The sequence below is a fragment of the Podarcis liolepis genome (genome assembly GCF_965112155.1).
Source record: "Podarcis liolepis genome assembly, chromosome: 2".
In the NCBI taxonomy this organism is placed as follows: domain Eukaryota; kingdom Metazoa; phylum Chordata; class Lepidosauria; order Squamata; family Lacertidae; genus Podarcis; species Podarcis liolepis.
The window spans coordinates 113607329-113634869 of NC_139555.1; the positions used below are offsets into that span (position 1 = coordinate 113607329).

General features: G+C 48.4%; 2 protein-coding genes across 4 annotated transcripts in view; one reads left to right on the forward strand and one right to left on the reverse strand.

Annotated features, from left to right (window-relative positions):
* The window catches only part of DDAH2 (DDAH family member 2, ADMA-independent), a 323504-nt gene extending 317318 nt beyond the window's left edge, over positions 1-6186 (reverse strand). The window contains exon 1 of the mRNA XM_083493146.1: positions 6162-6186. The gene's annotated coding sequence lies outside the window, so the exon portion shown is untranslated. The remainder of the gene's footprint in view (positions 1-6161) is intronic.
* LOC310701840 (neural proliferation differentiation and control protein 1-like) lies at positions 8-15905 on the forward strand. 3 transcript variants are annotated; one of them, XM_083493284.1, is made up of 9 exons: positions 10-271; positions 1398-1550; positions 2013-2126; positions 4244-4459; positions 5733-5799; positions 8206-8290; positions 9117-9199; positions 11853-11943; positions 15632-15905. In XM_083493284.1, exons 1-9 carry the CDS (start codon positions 199-201, stop codon positions 15695-15697), a joined length of 948 nt encoding a protein of 315 aa, XP_083349410.1. In that variant the 5' UTR covers positions 10-198; the 3' UTR covers positions 15698-15905. The 3 variants fall into 3 exon arrangements, with proteins under 3 accessions (XP_083349411.1, XP_083349410.1, XP_083349409.1); XM_083493283.1 differs by having other exon boundaries at positions 12-271; positions 11850-11943; XM_083493285.1 differs by lacking the exon at positions 11853-11943 and having other exon boundaries at positions 8-271.
* Positions 15906-27541: the final 11636 nt, after the last annotated feature.

The window sequence follows — 27541 nt, forward strand, 5'->3', positions numbered from 1 at the left end:
CCCCACTCCTTACACCCTCCCATCCCTAGTTCATTCATAAAGATCCGCAGTCCCTCTCCCGGCCAGCGCCAGGTCTTCTCACGGATCCGACTTTATGCCAGCAGCTGCAAAGGGGGGGACAGCCCCCTGCGATAACTGGTTTGGGGGTGGGGGGAAGGCTTAGCTCACCCCACCCACCCTGATTCATCTTGAAAGGAGATGCTGGGCAAAGCGATACGATGGCTGGGGTTCTTCGCCGCCCTGATAGCTACGGGGGCCAACTGGGAAGCAGGTGAGGGGGGGCACCTGGCTGGGGGGTGGGGTGGGGGGGAAGGATGCAGAATCGGGGGGGCGGGGGGAATGGGATCAGAAATGGATGTGAGTGACAGGTGAAAACAGGAGAAGAAAGGGGCAGATGTGGGAAAGGAGGAGGGGAACAAAAAAAGGGGGATAAATATCCAGCCCATTAGAGCGGGGGAAAAAATGGGGGCGGGGGGGGGCAGGAGAACAATAAAGGAGATAAAAGGGGGCCGGAGGTTGAATGGGAAAGCATAATACGCAAGGTCCCCCTAGAGCGCAGACCCGGCTCTGGTGCTAGGGAACCCGGGAGTCTCGGCACCAGCCTTTTCTGGACCCTTTGCTCTACGAACTTATTGGTGCTGCCTGTTTATCATCCATCCCATGGGATCTGAAGCCCCTTTCAGCTAAATGCCAAATTGGTCCGGGGCTAGGTGAGATGAGCGTGGCAGCACTCTGTACATGCTCTTGCCCTGATTGTTACACACGCCCGTTCCAAAAACAAATCCTGGCATCAAAGCCCAGGCTCAGATTAATTCCTGACTACTTTTCACCCAGAATTCTGTTCTCTTGTCTAAAGCACTAGAGCCGTTCGCCCTTTTTGGATAACTTTGGACATCTTGCTTTTCACCTTTATTGGCACGACCCTGGAGACTGAAATGTTGTTAAAGGACAAAGACGTCCTGGTTGCCAGCTGTATACAATTTCCCCAAACTGCTAGCCATCCCAGCTTCGTATACCCACCCCTTTGGAGAGAAAAAAAAAGTTGACTCTTTCCTTGCTTTGTTTCCTTCAGAGATTAACAGCTCTGTGATAGCCAACTGTTCAACAGGTGCAGTTCCTCCCCATATAGAGATACTGAGATGGTAAATGCTCTCTACCTGTTTGATCCCTGCTTTTGTGAAGCCCGTAGGAGCCCTGGGTGAGGAAAAAGAAGGTGGCAGTCCTGTTTTCTGACTACGCTTACACTTTTGCACATTGAAATGAAAAAATACCAAGAGAGGATCTTTGTCCACAGGGATGTGATAAAACTTCTACGCATGAACAATGCTGGTTGCTGCATCTGGGCGCCCCTGTTGCAACTTTTTTTCAGAAAGCCATAACATTGATTTATTTTTCAGACCCCCTCTGCCCTGCCAAGTACAAAGTCAACTGTCTGCTCCGTCAACGTCTGGGCTGTGGGCCAGAAGGAGCGCCTACCTGCGGCCCTTGCTTCCCCAACTATGAGGAGGACTCTAGTGGAAACTGCGTGCAGAAGAAGGCTCCTAAGCAGGGTGAGGTCTGTGGGGAGGGGGGAGGGACCTGGGGAAGAGTCCAAGGGCTTTAGAGGGACAGCTGAATGGCTGAGAAGACTGGGAGCAGAGAGGTGATCTGTAAAAAAGGTAAAGGTAAAGGACCCCTGGACGGTTAAGTCCAGTCAAAGGTGACTATGGGGTGCGGCGCTCATCTTGCTTTCAGGCTGAGGGAGCTGGCGTTTGTCCGCAGACAGCTTTCCGGGTTATGTGGCCACCATTAAACCACTTCTGGTGCAATGGAACACCGTGACGGAAACCAGAGCGCACGGAAACGCCGTTTACCTTCCCGCCGGAGCGGTACCTATTTATCTACTTGCACTGGTGTGCTTTTGAACTGCTAGGTTGGCAGGAGCTGGGACGGAGCAATGGGAGCTCACCCCGTCATGCAGACTGTGACTAAAGGCCTGATTTTCTCTCTCAACACCTTCTCTCTTTTTTCAGAAAGCAAAACAAAAGGCCAGAAGAAGCCCAAAGACCTGCTCGCTCTCATCCTTTCCCTCCTGGCCAAGCATGAGAAAGGGCTGAAGCCATCAGACATGGAGACAACTTGGCCTGGTAGGCAAAGCCAACAAACGCACCTCTTTCCCCAGCATACATAGGGAGCTGCCTTATACCAAGTTAGATGATTGGTCCATCAAGCTCACTCCCAGCATTCCAGACCCACTGGCTGTGCTGATGGGAGCTGGAGTCCATGGACATCTGGGAAGGTCACTGCTTAGCTTACTGCTAGTGTTGTCCTGAGGGCTAGAAACTATGACTATCATATTTATTTAAACTTAAGGGGCTGAGAATACAACACAAAAACAGCCCAGGTGGTCATCCCACTGTTAGGTTATCCCATCAGTCCCTTTTTGATAGCTCCCTGGACCACATATCCTTGCCTTTGATGATGGGTTTCTCCTGGAGATTCAGACTGGTTGTTCTGAAGGGTTTCCCTGAAGAACAGCCTCATTCGGAACATATTGGGTCTAGCAACTGGTTTCTTGCTGATTTATTCAAAGCATGTTGACCATGCTCTTCTTCAGAAGTGTCTCAGGGAGCCTTTTCATCTGTTCCACTAGAGGGTGGTATAATGCTGGGAGTAAGGCAAAATAATTTCCAACTAATTTAAGGTGCCTCCAGACTGTCACTATTTGCCGCGTGCAAGTACGTAGTAGAAGTCTGGGTTTATGCAGCTGAAGAGCTTCTGTCGTCCTACTGTAACCTAATAATAATAATAATAATAATAATAATAATAATAATAATAATTTATACCCCACCCATCTGGCTGAGTTTCCCCAGCCACTCTGGGCGGCTCCCAATCAAGTGTTCAAAACAATACAGCATTAAATATTAAAAACTTCCCTGAACAGGGCTGCCTTCAGATGTCTTTTGAAGATAGGATAGCTGCTTATTTCCTTCACATCTGAAGGGTGGGTGTTCCACAGGGTGGGCGCCACTACCGAGAAGGCCCTGTGTCTGGTTCCCTGTAACCTCACTTCTCGCAATGAGAGAACCACCAGAAGGCCCTCGGAGCTGGATCTCAGTGTCGGGGCTGAACGATGGGGGTGGAGAGGCTCCTTCAGGTATACTGGACCGAGGCCGTTTAGGGATTTAAAGGTCAGCACCAGCACTTTGAATTGTGCTCGGAAACGTACTGGGAGCCAATGCAGATCTCTCAGGACCGGTATTATGTGGTCTCAGCAGCCGCTCCCTGTCACCAGTCTAGCTGCCACATTCTGGATTAATTGCAGTTTCCGGGTCACCTTCAAAGGTAGCCCCTTAAAACAACAACATCAGACTTCGAGTGGTTTGGAAAGGGATGGCACACTGAAAAATCTGGGATGAGCAAATACCGTATTTTTTGCTCTATAAGACTCACTTTTTCCCTCCTAAAAAGTAAGGGGAAATGTGTGCGCGCCTTATGGAGCGAATGCAGGCTGCGCAGCTATCCCAGAAGCCAGAACAGCAAGAGGGATTGCTGCTTTCACTGCGCAGTGATCCCTCTTGCTGTTCTGGCTTCTGAGATTCAGAATATATTTTTTTCTTGTTTTCCTCCTCCAAAAACTAGGTGTGTCTTGTGGTCTGGTGCATCTTATAGAGCGAAAAATACGGTAATTAACGGGAAGGTGCAGGTAAATAAACAGGAATTCTGGATGACTGCTCACAATATTGTATAACCTCTCTTGCAAACTAATCAGGATGAATATTTGATAAAGACCAGACTTGGTGCACAGGAACTTCCTGCTCTCCTCATCTGTGCATCTCCACACCCTCCTCAAATCTGCTCCCGGGGGGCAGCTCAGGAGAACCCCCAGAACAGAATATGGGTGGAGAGATTGTTCTGTTGATGAGCAGAAATGCTTGGCACAATCTAATGAGCACCAGGTTGAATGCAACCCATAGGCTCAACTCCCCTGTTAGGTCCAATCTGATGCAAACAAACTCTCCTAGCTCAGTCGGTAGAGCATGAGACTCTTAATCTCAAGGTTGTGGGTTCGAGTCCCGCATTGGGCAAAAGATTCCTGCATTGCAGGGGTTTGGACTAGAATGAACCTTGTGGTCCCTTCCAGCTTTAAGATTCTATGAATGCAACTCATTGTCTAACCTCCACATAAGCTTTGTGCAAGTAAATCAGGACGAGAGCTCTGTAAATAAGAAGACTTTATTTATATTGACACCTTGCTTTTCAGGCAGCATGGAGGGGTTTGAACCACCCAGCTCCCCCACTTCCTTCCCCACCTCTTTCCCCCCAAACGCCTCCTACTCCGTGAGCGGCAGCCCAGCTTCTTCCGAGTCGTACGAAGACACTCCAGTCTCAGCCACCACGCCCCCCACAAGAGTGAAAGTGGATTTCAAGCAAAGGTCCCGACCTCCGGCTACAAGTCTGAACAAAGCGGTGTCACTTAGTGAGTAGGAGCTATTCTGCCAAGATGGGGGGGGGCAAGGGAGACACAGGGACCGGGCTGCTTGAAGAGGGGAATGTGGGGTGTGGCGAATGGATGGCTTTAATAGAGGGTTAGACAATATCATTGGGGTGCATGGGGTGTTAGAGGTGGGGTTGCACCTCTGTTGGGGGGGTACATCGTGCTTCTTCTAGGATGGTTTGTCACCTTGCACTCAGCTCTCACCGGCAGCTCCTAGAAGCTGCCAGCATGCAACAGCAGCCACATCTGGGAACAGCTTTGAATGGCTGGCTAAACCAGTTTCTGAAGAAGTGTGCATGCACACGAAAGCGTATATACCCAGAACATGCTTAGTTGGTCTCTAAGGTGCTACTGGACAATTTTTAAAATTTATTTCAACTGCATCAAACCAACATGGCTACCTACCTGAATCTGGCTAAACCAGGTGAGGGGAGCCGACGGGTCTCAAAGCCTTGGTGAGTTAGGGTCCTCCCCTGCATGCAAAGACAGGCTTCGGTGGACTGAGTGGATGAGACCAATTGTGGGTCAACCAGTCAAGAAGGCAGTTTCTGCACATGCTATAGAGAATAAGAAGAAGAGGAGGAGTTTGGATTTGATATCCCGCTTTATCACTACCCGAAGGAGTCTCAAAGCAGCTAACATTCTCCTTTCCCTTCCTCCCCCACAACAAACACTCTGTGAGGTGAGTGGGGCTGAAAGACTTCAGAGAAGTGTGACTGGCCCAAGGTCGCCCAGCAGCTGCATGTGGAGGAGCGGGGAAGCGAACCCGGTTCCCCAGATTACGAGTCCACCTCTCTTAACCACTACACCACACTAGAGGGTGTACAGTGGTCCCTTGGTTCGCAAACCTAATCCATTCCGGGAGTCCATTTGACTCCTGAAACCGTTCGAAAACCAAGGCGCGGTTTCCGATTGGCTGCAAGAGCTTCCTGCACTCAAGCAGACGCTGCGTGAGACATTCGGCTTCCGAAAAACGTTCGCAAACCGGAACACTTACTGCCGGGGATTTGGCGTTTGGGAGCCAATTTGCTCGACAACTAAGCCGTTTGAGAACCAAGGTAGCTGGAAATCGCAGGAAGGGAGAGTTCTGCTGTGCTTAGGTCTCCTGTTTGCAGCTGGCCACTGTGAGAACAGGACTCTGGATCAGATGGGCCACTGGTCTGATCCTGCAGGCTCCTCTTCAGTCCTTATGTGTTTGTTTCTAGAGGTGTTCCTTTATATCTGACACTCAGAGGGTTAACTGTGGTCCTTACAGCTCTCGTGGTGATGTGCACAGTGACAGGGGTTTCCGGACTGGTAGTTGCTGCTATGTGCTGGTATAGGTAAGAAATGTCCTTCCGCCATATTTGCTATGATGATGGTGATGATGATGATGATGATGTTAGCACAACGATGTCATTGGTACTTTATGAAGTTCTGCAAGCCAAAAGACCAGTCGTTGCCCCCAGTGAGATTAAAATCTAAATTCATTCAGGGACAAAGTCAACATGCGATAGAGAGAAGCAAAACAAGAGAAAGGAGTGAGGCCTGCAACAAAATGTTGCAGCACAGAGAGCCTTTTGTTCAGGATTCCAGCTGCTCCCTCGCCCCTGGTTCACATTCTTTTCCCCAGCAGCCAGCCTGGCTTGCACAATGGGACGTTCCCTCCTCTCTCTTCCCCCCCCCCGCCCCGGACCTCCTAAACCTGTTCTGGGATCTCCCCCAACCCTCCAGAGCGCAACTGGGGGGCGCGGTAGGTGGGGGAGTCCTGTTACACAAGCCAAACTAGTTCCATGCACACAGCAACTTACTCGAATCCTGCCCCACACATTTGAAGCAAATGATTTCCCCCCCAAATAATTTTGGGAACCACAGTTTTTCAATGGTGCGGGGAATTTTTAGCCCTGCCAGGGGTGAACTGAAATTCCCAGGATTCTCTCTGGGGAGAAGCAATGAACTTTAAATTTATGGTTTGTATGCAACCCAGCACCCAGTATTCTGTGAATAGGAAGCATGTGTTGTATACATTAGAGTTGTCAGGTTCCCATCATCACAATTACATTCCCCCCTCCCTTCAAATGTACTTTGAACTCTTCCAAATCTTGGGACTCCCCAACTCTGCTGATACATTGCTATTGTGCATGAGTGATGCAATTTTTTGCTGGGACATAATGCAAGTCCTTGATTTCTTATCACGTATCAACAATGGCCAAGTAGGATTCTGTAGAAAATCTATAATTTGTTGCCTTCAGACCATAATTTTATTTGCCTATTAATGTGAATGGGAGATAATGTCTAACTGAGATCTCTGCGGGCTGTGTGTGTTTTTTTCAATTTGAGTTAGTATACACAAGTTTATATGCAGTTTGTACGTAATTAATTGCACTAGCTTTTAGATGTTGAGCATTCATGTGAGGAATTGCCTTTGTTTTTTATAGCTCCTTTGAATAATAATTGACCCAAACAAGCTAGACTGTTTTGAAAACCAAATTCTCCAGTGTTTTTTTGCAGCACCTTGAGATACAGTGGCTTTGGGGCTGTTTTTTTGCTAGATAGCCATTGGCACTCACAACACTGAGCGTTTGAAATAAAGGGAATGAGATTAGATAGGTGAAAACACACAGTTACGTAGGGTTGGCTTCCATAGGGGCTGATGAAACAGTTCTGAGACAAAAGGTTTTGTGAAAGAGACGAAGCAACAGAGAAAATGCGTAGAGCAACAGAAGGCCAGAAGAGAGAGGAAGAAAGGCAGCCTTATCAGAGCTTGCGTCTTCAAATGTTTTTAATTATTATGTTTTTAACTGTCCTACCTGTCAGGGTTGCATACATTGCCTCCCCCACCCTACCCCAGATTATCCTAGTAGGACCCTTTGAGGTAGATTATAGCCTTCATGTGGTTGGCCAATTTTAGGGGGTTCGGCTAGAGGATCTCTGGGGTCCCTTCCAACTCTACAATTCTATGATTCTACGACTGAGTGGGGATTTGAATTTACGTCTTTCTAGCCAAAGAGCGAGGGACGCGGCTGGCACTGTGGGTTAAACTACAGAGCTTAGGACTTGCTGATCAGAAGGTCGGCGGTTTGAATCCCCGCGATGGGGTGAGCTCCCGTTCCTCAGTCCCTGCTCCTGCCAACCTAGCAGTTCGAAAGCATGTCAAAGTGCAAGTAGATAAATAGGTACCGCTCCGGCGGGAAGGTAAACGGTGTTTCCGTGCGCTGCTCTGGTTCGCCAGCAGCGGCTTAGTCATGCTGGCCACATGACCCGGAAGCTGTACGCCGGCTCCCTCGGCCAGTAAAGTGAGATGAGCGCCACAACCCCACGACTGGACCTAATGGTCAGGGGTCCCTTTACCTTTACCTAGCCAAAGAGCAGTGATTTAGCCATCACTCCACCTTGGGGCAGGGGGGTCACACACGATATCTAGAAGTCTTTTTTCTTTTTGCAAAAGATATCGGCCATTTCTTTCACTCTGTACATGCCCCAGTGCACTCTTTTTTAAAAAAATTGTACTCTTGCCAATCTGATCTCATATGCTGCAAGCAAAATGTCTCCCTACCACCCCACTCCACACAGAAGGAAATGTGGCCTGCCCGGGTTTAAAAAGCAGGAATATGAAAACGCCGCAGGGAGGCTGTTCTCACGAGAGCTTTTGTGGTGATGCTGTAAACATGTGCCAAAACTCAAATTGCGGACTGTGGGGTTGTTTGCTTGCCATGCTTAAAATAAATCATCATATGATTCATTTCCAGGCTACAGAAGGAAGTACACTTGACTCAGAAGATGGCATATGCAGGCAGCCGGGGAAACCAATACCGATATCATCAGCCCAGCGCAGTATGTGACTTTGCCATTGGTTGAACGCTCACTTGGGGTGGGAGTTGCTGGAGCCCCCTGCCCCCCTGACAGCCCTCAGATCATCACTTTAGAACCCAAGGGGGACATCCAGAGAACCTGAACGGGGGGGGGGGGTGTGATTCAGGGGCAAGCGAAAGCCTGCAATTCTTTAAACCCAGTTAAACTTTGGAACTCGCTGCCACAAGATGCAGCGGCCACCAACTAACTCACCACCCTGAGAGCTATATAATACCCCTCGTATTGGGAGCAGTAAATGCCAGTGAGCTTCCCAGCATCAGTTCAGCTACTGTGGGAAATAATAATAATAATAATAATAATAATAATAATAATAATAATAATAATTTATTTATACCCCGCCCATCTGGCTGGGTTTCCCCAGCCACTCTGGGCGGCTTCCAACTGATATTAAAAACAACAGAGCATCAAACATTTAAAAACTCCCCTAAACAGGGCCGCCTTCAGTTGTCATTTAAAAGTAAAATAGTTGTTTATTGCCTTGACATCTGGTGGGAGGGCGTTCCACAGGGCAGGCGCCACTACCAAGAAGGCCCTCTGCCTGGTTCCCTGTAACTTGGCTTCCCACAGTGAGGGAACCGCCAGAAGGCCCTCGGTGCTGGACCTCAGTGTCCGGGCAGAACGATGGCGGTGGAAACGCTCCTTCAGGTATACAGGACTGAGGCTGTTTAGGGCTTTAAAGCTCAGCACCAACACTTTGAATTGTGCTCAGAAGTGGGAAGCTGTGCTAAATAAGCCTTTGTTTTGGTCCAGGCTGGGCTATTCTTACATTCTTTCTACTCCCCTCTAGTACATGGACTCCCGACTAGCTCAGTCGTGCCAAGTTCACCACTATCAACATCAGAAGAAGCTTCTCACCACAACCAGTCAGGAGTAAGTGTGCTCTTTTCCACATCTCTCCATGGGAGTGGGAAGGTGGGGGCCAAGCAATCACAAAGAGCAGAAAGGGGCTGCTTAAAGGCTCTCTGGTGAAACTTTCAGTCCCTTGAAAGCAGCTGGAAGAGCCCCCCCCCGGCCTGGGGCCATTGCAGATGTTTTGCTGGGTGGGGCGGGTGAAAGTTGACATTCAAAACTTCTGCCTGGATAAATTTCACACTGAATGTCTTTTCAGGCTCAAGGCATAGTCCTGATTATTCTCCCCTGTCTTTTTAATCACTTTTTAAAAGTGATTTAGCTGTTTTAACTTTGTTGGGTTTCCCCCACTTTAATCTCTGTTTCCTTCGATTTGTTCCCAATCTTCTTCTTCTTCTTCTTCTTCTTCTTCTTCTTCTTCTTCTTCTTCTTCTTAAATGTATTCATTTGGTTATTCAAATTGTAATTTTACAGAAATATACCAAACATAGATCATAAAAGCAAGATTCTCCCATCCTCCCCTTTGTGGGTCCTGTTATTTATCATTTCCTTCTGCTTCTTTTATGGTAGTCCATTGTATCCAGAATTCACCCTTAAACTACAAGTGATATTCCAATCCTGCTAACGATTTTAACTGTTTGCAATGGTCTTTAAAATAAGTTACAAATTTTCCCTAATATGTTCCCAGGCTTAACTGATGTCATTTTTCCTTTTTATCACACTGGATATTGTATATTTTATGTAGTCAGCTGCTCAGAGAACTTCTTTGTAGCCTGTGGGGTAGCTCAGTCGGTAGAGCACAAGACTCTTAATCTCAAGGTTGTGGGTTTGAACCCCACATTAGGCGAAATATTTCTGCATTTCAGGGGGTTGAACCAGTTCATCTTTGGGGTCCCTTCCAACTCTACCATTCTGTGATCTCATCAACACAAAGAAGTCTTTCTTTTTTCTGACCCTAATCCTACACTAGACTACGCTACGCCAAAATCTTTAAAAGTTTCTTTGATTGTCCTTGAATCTTCCCACCCCATCCTTTCCTGCCACACCACAAGAGTAAACCCAGGAGCCAGGGGGGGTGGGGAGGATATATTTTTGGAAAGCGGCTAGAACCTCTAGTGGTGTACAAACTTTTTTCTTTTTATATATATATATATATATTTGTTAGATTTTTAATATATCATTTTCAACAGTCATTCAACATAGGTCACATCTTATACAATTTTTTGGACTTCAACCACATCTGAAAATTTTCCAGTTTTTTTCACTTAATTTACGTTTCTTAATTTCACTATTGCTTTTAATTATCTATTAACTCTCTCATCATAACCTTCCTTACAATATTTCATATATTCCTCCTTACAAAACTTCTTGCAGCCCTACAGGCGTAATCTGTTGATTACAGTTGCTTTTCAAACAGTTCGCATATTTATTCCAGTCTTCTGAGAATCTCTGGTCCCGCAGGTTTCGAATCCTTCCTGTCATCTTATCTAATTCTGCATAGTCAGTGGCGTAGCCAGGGGGTGCCAGGGGTGCCGACCGCACCAGGCGCAACATCTGGGGGGGGCGCGAGTCCAGAGGGAAGGGACAAGTTCCTTCCTCAGCTGGGCTCCCCGCCGCCACCGCCAGCCTTGCGCCCTAGCGCGCGCGCCCCCTGCTGCGGCTGCGCTCCACTCACTGCTCGCAGGAGGAGCAGCCGCTGCAGCAGCGCTGACGCCGCCACCGACGCCTGGCCGGGCACGGGCAGCCTCCGCACCCTGCCGCCGCTGCCATCCCCTTGGCCCAGCCACAGGCGGCGGCTTCTTCTGCCGACTGGGAGGGAGGAGAGCTCCGAGGGGCCTCACCGCGCCCTGCGCTCCCCAAAACCCTCCGAGAGGAAGCCGGCGGGTGGGCGAGGGTCTCCCGGCAGAAGGGGCACCGCTGGCTCCGGCTCTCAGCGCAAGTCTCAGCCGCGGGGGGGGGGGGCGAGGACGGAGCACGGCTGGAAGCTCCCGGACCCAGCCGGGAGGAGGAGAGGTGCTCGCCAAGCCCGGATCTGGAGCTCCACCTACAGCCCAAGGAGAGGAGGGGGCGGGGAGGCGCCCGAGGGGAGGGGGCTTCGGCTGCCTCGGCCCGCGGGGGCTCCGCAAATAATAAATTTAATAAATTCCTGCTGAGCCTTGGGGGGGGGGTCCTTGGCTCCTTCGCTCGCCCCCAGCCCCAGTGGCGTAGCGTGGGGGGGTGCAGGGGCGCCGGGCGTAACATCTGGGGGGCGTGCTTGCACTCGAGTGCTAAAATCCACGGGTTAGGGGGCGCAAATTACTTGCCTTGCCCCGGGTGCTGACAACCCACGCTACGCCACTGTGCATAGTCTGTGTCCAAACTTTTTTCAAAGAGGGCCAGATTTGATGAAGTGAAGGGCCGTGAGGGCCAGCCAAAGTTGTTGTTCTTTTTTCAGGATTGAAGTTGTGGAGCTTTTTTTAGGGTTGAAATTCTTGAGCTTCTTTTAGAATTGAAGTTGTTGAGGTGTTGTTGTTTTTTAGGATTTTTGCCCAAGAAATAAACAGCCACAGGGGCTGGATTAAACCTACCAGCAAGCTGGATTAGGCCCCTAAAACGGATTTTGGGACACACCTGCCTAGGGGTTTCCATCTCCTGAGGTCCCTCATCTCACACTGTCGCCTCCTTCCTTCAGCAGAGAAGCCCCCAAACCGGTAGAGCAGCTCTCCACAGAGTCAGAGACTGAGAATGGAGATTACACCGTGTACGAGTGTCCGGGACTGGCGCCGGTATGTATGGCAAGGGCCCAGGTTCAGTTTCTTGGCATCTCCAGGTAAGGCCAGTGTTGGCAGTCCTGGCCTAGACGACCCGATGATCTGCCTCCATATAAGGCACCTTCCTGTGTGATTTGGAATGCTTCTATGTGTGGTGTGTGAAGAGCCAAGCCAGGGAATTTTGCTGCCAGGGGCAGAAACCCTGGCGCCACCCCTGCCCTCCTGCTCCTTGCTGCCACACGGCGCCTGACATTCACCTCTGCAGGGCACTCACCTCGGCCAGGTGCTTGCTGCTGCCTGCTCCTGGACCCCGGTGGCAGTGGGGCATTCCTTTAAAAGGCAAAAAAAGTAAAGGTAAAGGACTCCTGGACAGTTAAGTCTAGTCAAAGGCAACTATGGGGTTGGGGGTGCTCATCTTGCTTTCAGGCCGAGGGAGCTGGCATTTGTCCACAGACAGCTTTCTGTGTCATGACTAAACCACTTCTGGTGCAATGTGACAGAAGCCAGAGCGCACGGAAACGCCGTTTAACTTCCCGCCGGAGCGGTACCTATTTATCTACTTGCACTGGCGTGCTTTTGAACTGCTAGGTTGGCAGGAGCTGGGACAGAGTGACAGGAGCTCACTCCGTTGCACAGATTCGAACCGCTGACCTTCTGATCAGCAAGCCCAAGAGGCTCAGTGGTTTAGACCACATCGCCAAACACGCTCACCCCTGAGAAGAAGAAGAAGAAGAGTTTGGATTTGATATCCCGCCTTTCACTCCCCTTCAGGAGTCTCAAAGCGGCTAACATTCTCCTTTCCCTTCCTCCCCCACAACAAACACTCTGTGAGGTGAGTGGGGCTGAGAGACTTCACAGAATTGTGACTGGCCCAATGTCACCGAGCAGCTGCATGTGGAGGAGCGGAGACACGAACCTGGTTTCCCAGATTACGTGACTACCGCTCTTAACCACTACACCACACTGGCCCAGAAGAAGGCAAGCAGGAGGAAGATGGCCGCCATCGGGCAAGTAGAGGAGCAAGCTGTTGCAGCTGCTGGGGTTGAGGAGCAGGAGGCAGAAAGTACCTGGCAGAGGTGAACGCTGGGCTCTGGGCACCAGTCGTGCAGCAGGGAGGAGAGGAAGTGGCAGTGGGGGTACCAGCTCTGCTTGAGGGGTACAGGGTGTGGTGTTGCTGCTGCCGGTGGCAAGGCAGGGGGAGGTGCAGCTCCTGCCCCCACCCCAAACCAAGCTCTTCCACTTCTCTCCTCTTTGGGCAATGGCTTCCCCTCTTCCTCTCAGGGTGACACCCTGAAGCAGCTGGCTTCAGGCTGCTTCACGGATGGGCTGGCCGTGGGTGGGTGTTTTGTATTGGTGCATGAATCTGTCCTCAGAATACCCTTACGCCTTTTCACCGAGAAAAAAGAGAATTAATCCAGCCTAGAAGAGAAAGAAACAATCTAGTATAGTGTGGGTGTGAAATGGTTTACCTTGGCTGCAGTGGTCAAAATTAAGGCAGTGGAGTTTTGCCCCAGCTGAAGCTTCCATGTCATCTCTGAGGGCAGCCCCATGTATAACGCATTACAGTAATCTAGCCCGGACGTTACCAGAGGCATGAATCACATCAACAAGGTGAGATTCATTTATTGAAGGTGGTGAAAGGCACTTCAGCAATGCTGGTTCGATACCTGCTCTTTCAGGGTGTACATACTCTTACCTAAAGGTAAAGGGACCCCTGACCATTAGGTCCAGTCGTGACCGACTCTGGGGTTGCGGCGCTTTATTGGCCGAGGGAGCCGGCGTACAGCTTCCGGGCCATGTGGCCAGCATGACTAAGCCGCTTCTGGCGAACCAGAGCAGCGCACGGAAACGCCATTTACCTTCCGGCCGGAGCGGTACCTATTTCTCTACTTGCACTTTGATGTGCTTTCGAACTGCTAGGTTGGCAGGAGCAGGGACCGAGCAAAGGGAGTTCACCCCATCGCAGGGATTCGAACCACCGACCTTCTGATCAGCAAGTCCTAGGCTCTGTGGTTTAACCCACAGCGCCATCCGCGTCCCTCTTACCTACAACTAGTCAAATGTCAATTTCCCGGACAAGAGAACTACCTACTCCCAGTGCCTCCATTTTGTCAGAATTCAGTTTTGGTTGATTGGCCCTCACATTGCCGCGTCCAGGCATAAATTTTAACACCTGCCTCAGGTGACAAAGAGAAACAGAACAGTGGCATATTGAGGGCGCCCCACAGCAGTGGGGAGACTGTGGCTCTCCAGATATCCTCATCCCTGTGGTAAGTGGGGCTGAGGGGGACAGGAGTCCAAGAACATCCGCAGAGCCACAGGTTCCCCACCCAGTTAAAGAGTGTGAAGGGCAAGATGAAACTTTGCAGAGCTCTATAGCATAGGCTGGGACGCGGGTGGCGCTGTGGGTTAAACCACAAAGCCTAGGGCTTGCCGATCAGAAGGTCTGCGGTTCAAATCCCCACGACGGGGTGAGCTCCCGTTGCTCGGTCCCTGCTCCTGCCAACCTAGCAGTTCGAAAGCATGTCAAAGTGCAAGTAGATAAATAGGTACCGCTCCCGCGGGAAGGTAAACGGCGTTTCCGTGCGCTGCTCTGGTTCGCCAGAAACAGCTTAGTCATGCTGGTCACATGACCCGAAAGCTGTATGCCGGCTCCCTTGGCCAGTAAAGTGAGATGAGCGCCACAGTCCCAGAGTCGTCCGTGACTGGACCTAATGGTCAGGGGTCCCTTTACCTATAGCACAGGTTAAATAAGGTTGAGCAGCAAGCTCCCAATGTTAGTTTCTGAAACCAATCCTGTACAATGGCACCTTGGTTTAAGAACAGTCTGGTTTAAGAACGATTTGGTTTACAAACTCCACAAAACCGGAAATAGTGTCTTGGTTTGAGAACTTGACCTTGGTCTATGAACAGAATCTGAACGGTGGAAGGGCACCGGCGGCGGGAGGCCTCATTAGGGAAAGTGTGCCTTGGTTTAAGAACGGTTTTGTTTTAAGAACGGACTTCCGGAACGGATTAAGTTCGTAAATCGGGGTACCACTGTAGATGGGAGTGGGACCACTGCGCCCCCTGCTCCAACCCACACAGCAATCCAGTAGGAGATCTTGGTTGGGCCTCAGAGAGGGGATTGAAGATAAAGCAATCATGCTTGCACTGCCTATCTCTCTTGTGCAAAAGGTCACGCACAGGGCAGTTCTGGTGCCACCCCTTGACCTGAACCTGAATTGAAATGTCTAGAGATAATCTATCTTCCAATTGTGCCTGGAGCCAGACGCCTGCAATCTTCTTGAACACCTCACCTGCAAAAAACAAAACAAAAATCTTCTGAATTCAGGGTGGGTTTCTTAAGAAGTGGCCACACAGCTGCCTCTTTCAAGTAGGCCAGAACCTCACCCTCTTGAGATGTGGCATTTATTATCTCCGGGAACTACTCAGCCAATCGCTTCTGGCTAGCTGCAATTAGCCAAGGTGGGCAAGGGTCAGGAAGGGTCAAGTTGCCAGCCAAACGCACCATGTCCGCACCAACTGAAACCGGTGCCGTAAACTTCATATTACATACCTGCACAGGAATTATACCAGGACAGGCGCGGAGGTCAGAGGGGATATGATTCTGTTGCACGTGTGGTTTGGCCGCTGGGAATTTGGTTCCTTTCCTTTTCCAAGAATGCTTTGATTAACAACTCCCCCTCTTCTCTTTCTGCAGAGTGGAGAGATGGAGATCCACAACCCACTCTTTGATACCTCCACACTAAACCGATGCCCTCCCTAAGTACATATCCTCTCTCTCTCTCTCTCCTTTCTCTTCTCATCCACATCTCCAACACCTGGATTAATAGAGGGATGATGCAGCTTCAGAGTCATAAAAAAACAAAAACAACCCACTCCCATTAGATTGTCCACCTTTCCTCTTTAAAGAAAGGCAGCTTTGGTATGACTCACCCATCAGTCACACACACACACACACACACACACACACACACACACACACACCACCACCACCACACCACACCACACCACACCACACCACACCACACCACCTTCATCTTCTGGGAATGGTTCAAAAGGGGGGAAACTGGCGTTAGGATCTATATTTTTTAAAAATATAGATCATCTTCAAATCCACATCTAGAGTCTCTGGTATTTCTGTCTTTGTTAGAAAACCCTTTTTTCAAGCTCTCCTGATTCTATCTACCTGGAAGCATTTAGCCTACAAAGCTGTGCAAGCCAGGGGCGAAACGAGGCTTTATTTCATCCGGGTCAAAGAGCCAGTTTGGCACACCCACACATTTGTGCGCACACAGAGCCTGAGAGCCTGAAAAGCTCCCCTCTTGAGGCTTCACCCTGGGCAAAAAAAACCTGGTTAGCCCTCCTGTAGCTATGGCTGTGTAACACATACCCTCATTTGAGTAGAGGCCATGGACGTCACTTCATTTCTTTATAGAGCGTACCAATTGCTTTTTTCCCTTTACCCAACCCCAAGAGATGTACAGTGTTAACAGGTCGCACTCAGCGGAACCTGAAGCAACAGCATCGGAATCGTTATCGCTGCCCAATGTAACAGTGGCAAACATTACAGGAAAAGTAAGAGAAAAGGTATACAGAGAAGACACCTGGTGGATCTTCATGGAGAGACTGTTCCCTTCTTACGGTGCCACTGCTGAAAAGGCCCTGCTCCATATCCTTAGCTCTCATCTCTGCGTGGACTATAGAATCTTGGGCTCAAGCTCCTTTCCCCAGATGTGCATGCGTGTCACCATGTTTATATGACTACCTAATTCCGTGTCTCTCAATGATGTGGAATCTGCACATGTAAGAAGCTTGCACGACCTTCTCTGCCCAACTAGGAATCGCCTCTTGCTAATTATGCCTTTCCCGCCTTCTGGTCTTGTGGCTGCCTACGCTCCAGAAGCCGAACATGGGTTGGGATCCGTGCACTGTATGTAATAGTACCTGTGTCTCAGTCAAATGTGTTGTTCTATTTACTTCCTCCGCAGCAAGTGGCTCACTTGCTCAAGTCGCTTGTAGCCGCAACGGTGCTCGTTCGCAACTGCTCTCTGCTTGTGAGTTATGTGGGTTGGTGGAGAACGGACAGGCAGGGTATTGTGTTGACAAATAACCACAACACATGGCATCTTTGTACAGCGCTTTTCCCAGTGTGCTGAAAAGACTTCAGCTTTATGCACCCTGTTGGTAGCCTTAACCACAACCCTCCCGTGGAGTCCACCGTTACTATCCCCATTTTACAGATCTGGGCTCTCAAAGGTAGAGAGAGAGGTGAGCTTGCCTGAGAACACTCAATGATTTCATGGCAGCACTGAGATCTGAGCAAAAGGCTTCCAGATCACCTGTGCTCTATATGGTTGCCATACGTCCGGAATTTCTTGGACATATCCAGAAAACTGCAGTTAGCAGCAGTGTCCAGGTGGAAATTGGCAAATGTCTGGGATAATCTAGACATATGGCAACCCAAGTCTGCCGTGTTGTTTTTGCCAGTTTCCCATTACAATAGCTCGAATATCCTCAACAACTTTGGCCAAAAAATGCTCAGCAGCTTCCCTGTCTGGATTTCCATCGGCAACGCTATCCTAGACCAGCCTACCTGGTGATTTCCAGCTCTTTCGGACTACAACTCCCATCTGTGCTGGCTGGGTCTGACGGAAGTTGTCGTCCAAAACATCTGGAGGGCACCAGGTTGGAAAAGGCTAGTCTAGAGCCACGCAGGTATGTGGCTTTGCACAGTGGCTTCTAACCAGCTGGCAGCCACAGTACAAGCCCCCAAATGGATGAGGGCCTCCTGGAATTCAACCAGCAAATTCTGCTAGATATTCAGTCTTACTGCATGACAGTAATTGAGTCCTGCAAAATACAGTGGTACCTCTAGTTACAAACTTACGGTAATTCGTTCCGGAGCTCCGTTCTTAACCTGAAACTGTTCTTAACTAGAGGCGGGTTTTCGCTAATGGGGCCTCTGCACCACCGGCACACGATTTACGTTCTCATCTTGGGGCAAAGTTCTCAACTTGAGGTAACTCTTCCACGCTAGCGGAGTTTGTAACCTGAAGCGTTTGTAACTTGAGGCGTTTGTAACTCGAGGTACCAATGTACAGTGGTACCTCAGGTTACATACGCTTCACGTTACATACACTTCAGGTTACAGACTCCACTAACCCAGAAATAGTACTTCAGGTTAAGAACTTTGCTTCAGGATGAGAACAAAATCGTGTTCCGGCGGTGCAGCAGCAGCAGGAGGCCCCTAAAGGGAAGTCATTCCTACAGGCCCCATTAGCTAAAGTGGTGCTTCAGGTTAAGAACAGTTTCAGGTTAAGAACGGACCTCCGGAATGAATTAAGTACTTAACCTGAGGTACCACTGTACACCATACCGGTGGTTCTCAATCAGTCTCCAGGGGAATCGCAGCTTTGGAAACTAAACAGTAATGTCAGGCAAACTTCAACAGGGGATGGGTACATTTTAAACACATTGGCTGACTCATCTGTGAAGTCACATCACCTTTTTCTGACTTCCAAAGCATCTCTTCTCCTGATTTCTGCCTGGCAATAGCTAAGGATTACTAACAAGCAGAATGGAAAGTGAGAGCTGAGTTAGGCCTTGGTTGAGCCCAAACTATGGCCTACCGTTCATGAGCAAGCGTGCTAGTGCACCGGGGGGGGGGGGGGTCACAGCTGCTTTGCTCCTGCTGCTCCTGAGCTACCAGGAGATAAACTATGGTTTAGTGTTGCATTTGAATCCAGGTTCACGATCCAACCGTGTCCCTATTTTGTCCTGGGTTTACAGAAGCCGTCCTGGTTTCTGATTCGATCCTGGAATGTCCCGTTTTTCCTGAGGGTGTCCCTATTTTCACTGGAGAAATGTCGGAAGGAATGGAGTTGTGCGATCCAGGAGCCAAGGAGATAGAAGTTTTTAAGTGCTTAATGTTTTATTATCATTTTTATATATGTTGGGAGCTGGCCTGAGTGGCTGGGGCAAACCAGTCAGGTGGGCGGAGTTTAAATAATAAAATTATTATTATTATGGAATGGGGTGTCCCTATTTTCATCAGAGAAATGTTGGGAGGGTATGGCTCTCCCTCTACCCCCCATGGAAGGTCAAAGAATAAACCTTGGTTATATCTTGTGGATCGTCTGGGGTGAGAAAACTGAAAAGCCTGGTACAGTGGAACCTTGGTTTTCAAACTTAATCCTTTCCGGAAGCTTCTGAAAAGTTTGAAAACCGAGGATCAATGGGCTGGCTGCAAAGTCAATGGGAAAAAAATGAAAAACACGGCTCGGAAGTCGTTCAAAATTCATTCGAAAACCAAAGCAGTTAGTTCCAGGTTTTCAGCATTTGGGAGCCAAAACGTTCCAAAACGGAGGTGTTTGGGAACCGAGGTTTGACTGTAACACTAAGCCAAACTATGGTTAACTCTCGACAGTATGGCAGCAGCAGGGGTGGGGGAAGAACGAAGCAGTTATGGTCTTCCCCTCCTAGTTTACCAGCAAGTTTGCTCCTTCACAGTAAGCCGTAATTTGGCTTCCCGTGATCTGTCAATCAGGCCTTAAGCAACCCTAAGACACCACGTCAAAATGGCTAATCTGTAGTACAGAAGCCTCTCCAAATTCTCAAACACCCACAGCATGTCTGCTTGTTTGGCTCTTCAGCCAAATAAAAAAGGTCCCAGAGGAGTTTATATGTCTCACAATACAACAATACCCATCTCTATAAAGGAGAAAGCTCAGCCTCAGGGTACAAACTTCTCATATCCTCACCTGCTCTTATTTTCTGGTACCTCATGAAGTAGACTCCCTGGTCCACAAAGGCTTTTACCGTAATAAATTTGTTAGTCTTCAGTGTGCCACAAGACTCTTTGTTATTTCTGGTACAAACGCAAGATCTTCCCCGCTACCCCGGCTAGTAGGGGCTAAAATGTTGTTACGGTCAACATTGTACAGATTTGAGTTGTTCCGCCTCAGTAATATGAGGGTAAACATCTTGGCACTGTGCCATGAGCAGGCTGCCATTGTGCGGACTGCATCTGCTGAAATAACAAATAATGATGTTGATGATGATGATGGACTTGGTTTGCCCATAACGTTACACTAAAGTAAAGCTTAGCACAAACAGGCGGATTTCTAGAGCAGAGATAGGAGTGCAGTCGCCGCAACTGTCTCTCTGAGAACCTGCATGTTTGCTTGTTTGTGTGAAACCATGGTTTGGTTTGGCTGTAAATGGGCAGAAACATTATCAATTGGAAGCATGTGGTTGCAAAATGCAGAATATAAGACTTCAGCAATATGCAATAGGAAACAGGCTTGGATAACAGCCCTTGAGATGGAGGTCTTGTATAAGCAGGTCTCTCTTTTCAGATGTGAAATGTTGATGGTATACTTTCTTCAGTAGGAACAACACAACCACACACACACACACACACACACACTTCCGCCTACCTCTGAGCACACACCTGTGGTGTTTCCTGCATCTGAGATGCATCAGCCGAGTTTGGTAAATTTAAGTGTGCATCAAAACACTCTGTCTCTTCAAGGCAACGTTCCCAACTGCACCTGCCGGCAAATCAGATTGGGTAACCTTGGGTTGAAGGGACGCGGGTGGCGCTGTGGGTAAAACCGCAGTGCCTAGGGCTTGCCGATCGCATGGTCGGCAGTTCGAATCCCCGCGGCGGGGTGAGCTCCCGTTGTTCGGTCCCAGCTCCTGCCCACCTAGCAGTTCAAAAGCACCCTTAAGTGCAAGTAGATAAATAGGTACCGCTTTATAGCGGGAAGGTAAATGGCGTTTCCGTGTGCGGCTCTGGCTCGCCAGAGCAGCTTTGTCACGCTGGCCACATGACCCGGAAGTGTCCTCGGACGGCGCCGGCTCCCGGCCTCTAGAGTGAGATGAGTGCACTACCCTAGAGTCGGACACGACTGGCCTTCGGGCAGGGGTACCTTTACCTTTACCTAACCTTGGGTTTGCCCTTGACATTTCTCACATCCTCCTGTAGGGTGCAGAAGGGCAACAGGCAAAAACAACAACAGGAAGAGCCCCCTTTTATGGGTCACCTGCCACAGTTCCTCCCGTCCACGGCCTTCCATGCATCCGGCAGATTTCTGATTGTTCCTGCAGCTAATAAAGCCTTGAAACACTTGCCAGGGAGGAAAGGGGGGGGGGTTTGTATCTGTAAGCCATCTTCCCACCATTGCTCCAGCCACTCCCTTCCCTTTCCATGGCTACTTCCCAGTCTGTTAGGTAAAGGTAAAGGGACCCCTGACCGTTAGGTCCAGTCGCGGATGACTCTGGGGTTGCGGCGCTCATCTTGCTTTATTGGCCGAGGGAGCCGGCGTACAGCTTCCGGGTCATGTGGCCAGCATGACTAAGCCGTTTCTGGCGAACCAGAGCAGCGCACGGAAACACTGTTTACCTTCCCGCCGGAGCGGTACTTGCACTTTGTGCTTTTGAACTGCTAGGTTGGCAGGAGCAGGGACCGAGCACTGGGAGTTCACCCCGTCGCGGGGATTCGAACCGCCGACCTTCTGATCGGCAAGCCCTAGGCTCTGTGGTTTAACCCACAGCCCCACTCATGTCCTTCCCTTTCCATGGCTCCTTCCCAGTCTTTTACAGTGGCGCAAAACTTGACTCTGTTCATTTGATTGACCACAAACTTTGAATAAATGAGGGGTCGGTGTGTTTTCCCCATTTTGCAGATTTCTCAGATGTGGGAGAGGAAAAGTTATTTGTACCACCACAGTCTTACCTTTTAAGGAATGGACTAAAAGGAAACCCATCTTGGTCTCTCCTTGTAGTAGATAGGTAGCCGTGTTGGTCTGCCATAGTCAAAATAAAATTTTTTTTTCTTCCAGTAGCACCTTAAAGACCAACTAAGTTAGTTCTTGGTATGAGCTTTCGTGTGCATGCACACTTCTTCAGATACACTGAGTGTATCTGAAGAAGTGTGCATGCACACGAAAGCTCATACCAAGAACTAACTTAGTTGGTCTTTAAGGTGCTACTGGAAGAAAAAAAAATTTTTTTTGGTCTCTCCTTGTTACTGGTATCTTGAGGAAGGTGTTTTAGACTGAGTTGGGGCACAGATCCACCAAGCTCAGCATTCTCATTACATTGATTGGCAGCGGCTTCCTTGGGTTTGGCGCAAGACCTACTTGGCTGTAAGGGACACGGGTGGCACTATGGTCTAAACCACTGAGCCTCTTGGGCTTGCCAATCAGAAGGTTAGCAGTTTGAATCCCTGTGACGGGGTGAGCTCCTGCCAACCTAGCAGTTTGAAAGCACGCCAGTGCAAGTAGATAAATAGGTACCACTGTGGCGGGAAGGTAAACAGCATTTCTGTGCGCTCTGGTTTCCGTCACAGTGTCCTGTTGCGCCAGAAGCAGTTTAGTCCTGCTGGCCACATGACCCAGAAAGCTGTCTGTGGACAAACACCCGCTCCCTCAGCCTGAAAGGGAGATGAGCGCTGCAACTCCATAGTCGCCTTTGACTGGACTTAACCGTCCAGGGGTCCTTTAGCTTGGGTGTGCCTCAATGGGAGTCTTTTGCATGGAAAACATGAATTCAAGTATTGAGCTATGGCCTTTAAATGCCTTGTTAAATGTGTTAGGGCTCCACTGTCAAACTGCTCAGAAATCCTTTCTGCTGTTTAGTTTTAATCTCCTTTCTTGTAACTCCATGCCCCTCTCCAGAGCAAGAGAAAACAAACTTGCTCCATCTTCATATTTGAAGTGGCTATCGTGTCTACTCTCCGTCTCTTCTTTCCCAGCTCCCTCAACCGTTCCACATAAGGCTTGGTTTCCAGACCCTTGAACATCTTGGACTCTGCACACATGGCTTGAGCTCCCCACAAACAGGGTGGAATGAGTGCTCCAGAAACAGCGAACATCATATAAACCTCCCCACAAACACCCCAAAATGAAAAACCCTACAGAAATGTATAAGGAAGTTAATTCTGTACATGGGGTAAAATGTTATAAATTCAGGACAATGACACAGGTCAACTCCCAAATTTCTTGTTGCTTTTTAAAAGTTCATAAACAGGCCGGTGTCTGTTTCTTCATTGACAGGGATTTTTCCAAGGGTCCAAACCCTGCTCGGCCATGACGCCCACTGGGTGATCTTGGGCCAAGCCACTGTCTCTCTGCCAGACCCCACAGTGTTGTTGTGAGGATAGAATCAGGAAGGCAGATGACACCAAACTGGGAGGGGTGGCTAACACCCCAGAGGACAGGATCACACTTCAAAACGACCTTGACAGATTAGAGAACTGGGCCAAAACAAACAAGATGAATTTTAACAGGGAGAAATGTAAAGTATTGCACTTGGGCAAAAAAAATGAGAGGCACAAATACAAGATGGGGAACACCTGGCTTGAGAGCAGTACATGTGAAAAGGATCTAGGAGTCTTGGTTGACCACAAACTTGACATGAGCCAACAGTGTGACGCGGCAGCTAAAAAAGCCAGTGCAATTCTGGGCCTCATCAATAGGAGTATAGCATCTAGATCAAGGGAAGTAATAGTGCCACTGTATTCTGCTCTGGTCAGACCTCACCTGGAGTACTGTGTCCAGTTCTGGGCACCACAATTCAAGAAGGACACTGACAAACTGGAACGTGTCCAGAGGAGGGCAACCAAAATGGTCAAAGGCCTGGAAACGATGCCTTATAAGGAACGGCTAAGGGAGCTGGGCATGTTTAGCCTGGAGAAGAGGAGGTTAAGGGGTGATATGATAGCCATGTTCAAATATATAAAAGGATGTCACATAGAGGAGGGAGAAAGGTTGTTTTCTGCTGCTCCAGAGAAGCGGACACGGAGCAATGGATCCAAACTACAAGAAAGAAGATTCCACCTAAACATTAGGAAGAACTTCCTGACAGTAAGAGCTGTTTGACAGTGGAATTTGCTGCCAAGGAGTGTGGTGGAGTCTCCTACTTTGGAGGTCTTTAAGCAGAGGCTTGACAACCATATGTCAGGAGTGCTCTGATGGTGTTTCCTGCTTGGCAGGGGGTTGGACTCGATGGCCCTTGTGGTCTCTTCCAACTCTATGATTCTATGATTCTAGGAAGGGATTCTAACGTCCAGTGGTTTGTTAGCCCCCAAATGTAAAAATGAGCGAGGTCCCAGCTAAAGAAGAATGGTCACTTAAGCTGATGGAATATGCGCAGCTTGCAGGTTCAACATACAGAATAAGAGGAGGAGAAGAACATATGTTTAAAGAAGAAAGGTAAATGTTTATTGAATATATGGGGGGCGATCGTGTACACTTGAAAACGCTGGCCGCATTAAGATAAATCCAAGAGTGTAAATATGGTTTTGATGGATGTAATAATGGAATACTGAATGGTTTAGTTTATGTAAAATATGCAGGGATTTATGGCATGCAAAATGAACCATGGAAAGAGAAGAAGGGAAGTCACTGATATGTTATGGATGTTTAAATGTGTATTCAAAATTGTAAAACATAAAATTTAATTGTGTGTGTGTGTGTGTGTGTGTGTGTGTGTGTGTGTGTGAATGAGAGAGACGTGAATCATGCATGCCACCTTCAGCTCCTTGCAGGAAAAGGTGGGATAAAAATGCAATCATAAAATAGTAGGAAGACTATTATTATGATGTGTATCTGAAGAAGTGTGCATGCACACGAAAGCTCATACAAATAACAAACTTTTGGGGTCTCTAAGGTGCTACTGGAAGGAATTTTTTTTTTTTACTACGGCAGACCAACGCGGCTACCTGCCTGTAACTATTATTATTATTATTATTATTATTATTATTATTATTATCCCTCATCTTGAAGATGGGATGAGACTTTGTGGCAGAAGTGAGATTTGAATTCGGATCCTGACATAAAAAAGAGAGAGTGAATAAACCACTGAATAGACAGCAAGGTACACTAGGCTGTGGTTAGCAGGTGGGTGGGTGAGTGATCAGGTTATTTGGGGGGGGGGATCAGCTGACCTTGATTTCCACCAGGCCGAGGTTGTTTACAACAGGAGCAGGGTAAATTTGGGGAGGGGGCACTGTCAAAGAGTAGGGAGGTGTGAATGCCCCATTGTTGGAGGAGAGCTGATGGGTCCTTTTGGAGGTGGGCAGTGGGGAGGGGCGTGCAACCCTCCCAATAGGCCAGAGAGAGGATAAGGAGTCCAGGAAACCAGCCCAACAGGAGAGCTATCAAGGCTTTGGCAAGAGCCATTGATAAGGTGACAACTCACTCTGCAAGATAATGGGGACCGAAGGCCCTTTGATACATTGTCCTGGTCCCAGAACATTGACACCTCTAGGGCCAAGGGGAGGGAGATGCTGAGAGAGAAGGGAGAGAACTTGACTCCTGCGGTTTTATCTCTTGCCCATCAGTTGGGTTTTGTTCCTTTTATAGGCCTTGATGAGCACTAAATGTCAATCCAGGGTAGTACTGGAAGTCTGGGGAGGGAGAATGAAGGATTCCCGAGCTCTCTGGGAAGGATCTAACCATTTCCAGGGGTACTGGTGGAAGAAAGCAGGTTCAATGGTGAGCGATGATGAAGTCCCATTAGCTCCAACAGCTTCTGGTGGGTCACAGCTTGCCCACCCTCACAGCCCTGAAGTAAGAAATCCGATATATCTGTATTCCAAGCGGATTCTTAGCCAACTGAACAAAAAATAAAAATTAAAACTGATTATTATTATTATTATTATTATTATTATTGTAACTTGTTACCCATAGGTCTCCAAGCAGCTAGCAACAAATTTTTAAAAATGAACACATTATAAAAGAATTCATTCTAAATACCTTCCGTTAAGAAAAACAACCATAGCAGCCACAGGAAAGCTGAAGAAGATTTTTACAACACAACCCCAGGCATGTCTACTCGGAAGTAAGTCCCTCTGGGTTCAGCAGGGCTTACTCCCATGTAAGCGCAGCTGCAATCATTGTTTTGGGAAACATTCTCCTGAAGAGGATCAAGTCCATGCTTGCTTACTTGAAACCATTGAATTAAATGGGATTGCTTTCTGAGTAGACCTGCTTTAGGTAGCATTGCTCTGAGCATCTTAAATATAGCCAAAGCAGGGTTGTTGTTTTTGTAAACTGATTTGTAGAAATATTTAAAATAAAATAAAATATATAATAACACAGGCAGATGAGCAGTGCTGTGAATCTTACTCCACCCACCCACAATGATTCTTTCTTCTCTTGAAACATTGAACAGGGTCTTTGCCAATATTATACATTCTCTTCTTTGGTGATCACTCGTAGCCGAGTAAGATTGTCTTCCATGAGCACGATCTTAACAGTGTGTCCGTAAGTCACTGCTGAGGCTAATTCCACACTACCTTCCACAGTGGGTTCACAAGTTTCCGGGTGGGAGTTGTACATGGTGAGGGTTTGCCAAGCGTGCCTTCCTCTAAGCATGTTTCTCCCTTGCGTCCTGAGTTCGAGTGTCTTCAAAGCCCATGACACCTTTGGTAAAGGCTGTTCTCCAACTGGAGCACTCGCAGGCCAGTGTTTCCCAGTTGTCAGTGTTTATATTACTTTTTTTAGATTTGCTTTGAGACAGTCTTTAAACCTCTTTTGTTGACCACCAGCATTACGCTTTCCATTATTAAGTTCGGAATAGAATACAGTGGTACCTTGGGTTAAGTACTTAATTCGTTCTGGAGGTCTGTTCTTAACCTGAAACTGTTCTTAACCTGAAGCATCACTTTAGCTAATGGAGCCTCCTGCTGCCACCGCGCCACCAGAGCACAATTTCTGTTCTCATCCTGAAGCAAAGTTCTTAACCTAAGGTACTATTTCTGGGTTAGCGGAGCCAGTAACCTGAAGCGTGTGTAACCTGAAGCGTATGTAACCTGAGGTACCACTGTAGTTGCTTTGGAAGACAATCATCAGGCATCCGCACAACATGACCAGTCCAACGAAGTTGATGTTGAAGAATCCTTGCTTCAACACTGGTGATCTTTACTTCTTCCAGTACACCGGCATTAGTTTGCCTGTCTTCCTATGTGATGTGTAAAAATTTTCGGAGATGCCGTTGATGGAATCTTTCAAGGAGTGGGGGGAGGGACTTTTTCCAACCAGAGGGCCACATTAACTTCTGGTTTCTATGCATTCACTCATACCATTCTATCCACTATTCAGATTTTGAAGAAGCATTATCACAGGGAAAGTCCCATGAGGACAATGAATTTCAGAAGAGTACAAAGCAGGGCTGGTGAGGAATGTGGTTCAAGAAGGGTGTGGCTTAGTTCCGACAGAAGAGTCCAAGGGCTGATACAAAGACCTGAAGGACTACACCTGGACTACACCTGGGCGAGACGGTTGCTCATCCCTGTTCTACAAGATAATGGAGATCAACAACAATTGCATTGTGTAATAGTTCATGCCAGAAAGCCAGGAAAGAGAGGGAGATTCTTGGTTTCTGCCAGAATCAGGGGCGAGTTAATGCGTCCAAAATCCAGTGATAAGCAGGCAGCGAGTTCATTGCACCAGGACAAAATGGAACCGATTTAGACCAACCATACAGCTTGCGGCTGCTGCTGCAAAACGTCACCTTGCCATGCAATGAAAGCCAACAGTTCTGGCTAAACAAGGGTGTAATCTGGGGTAGGGTAGTGTAGTTGTGGTTACAGTATCAA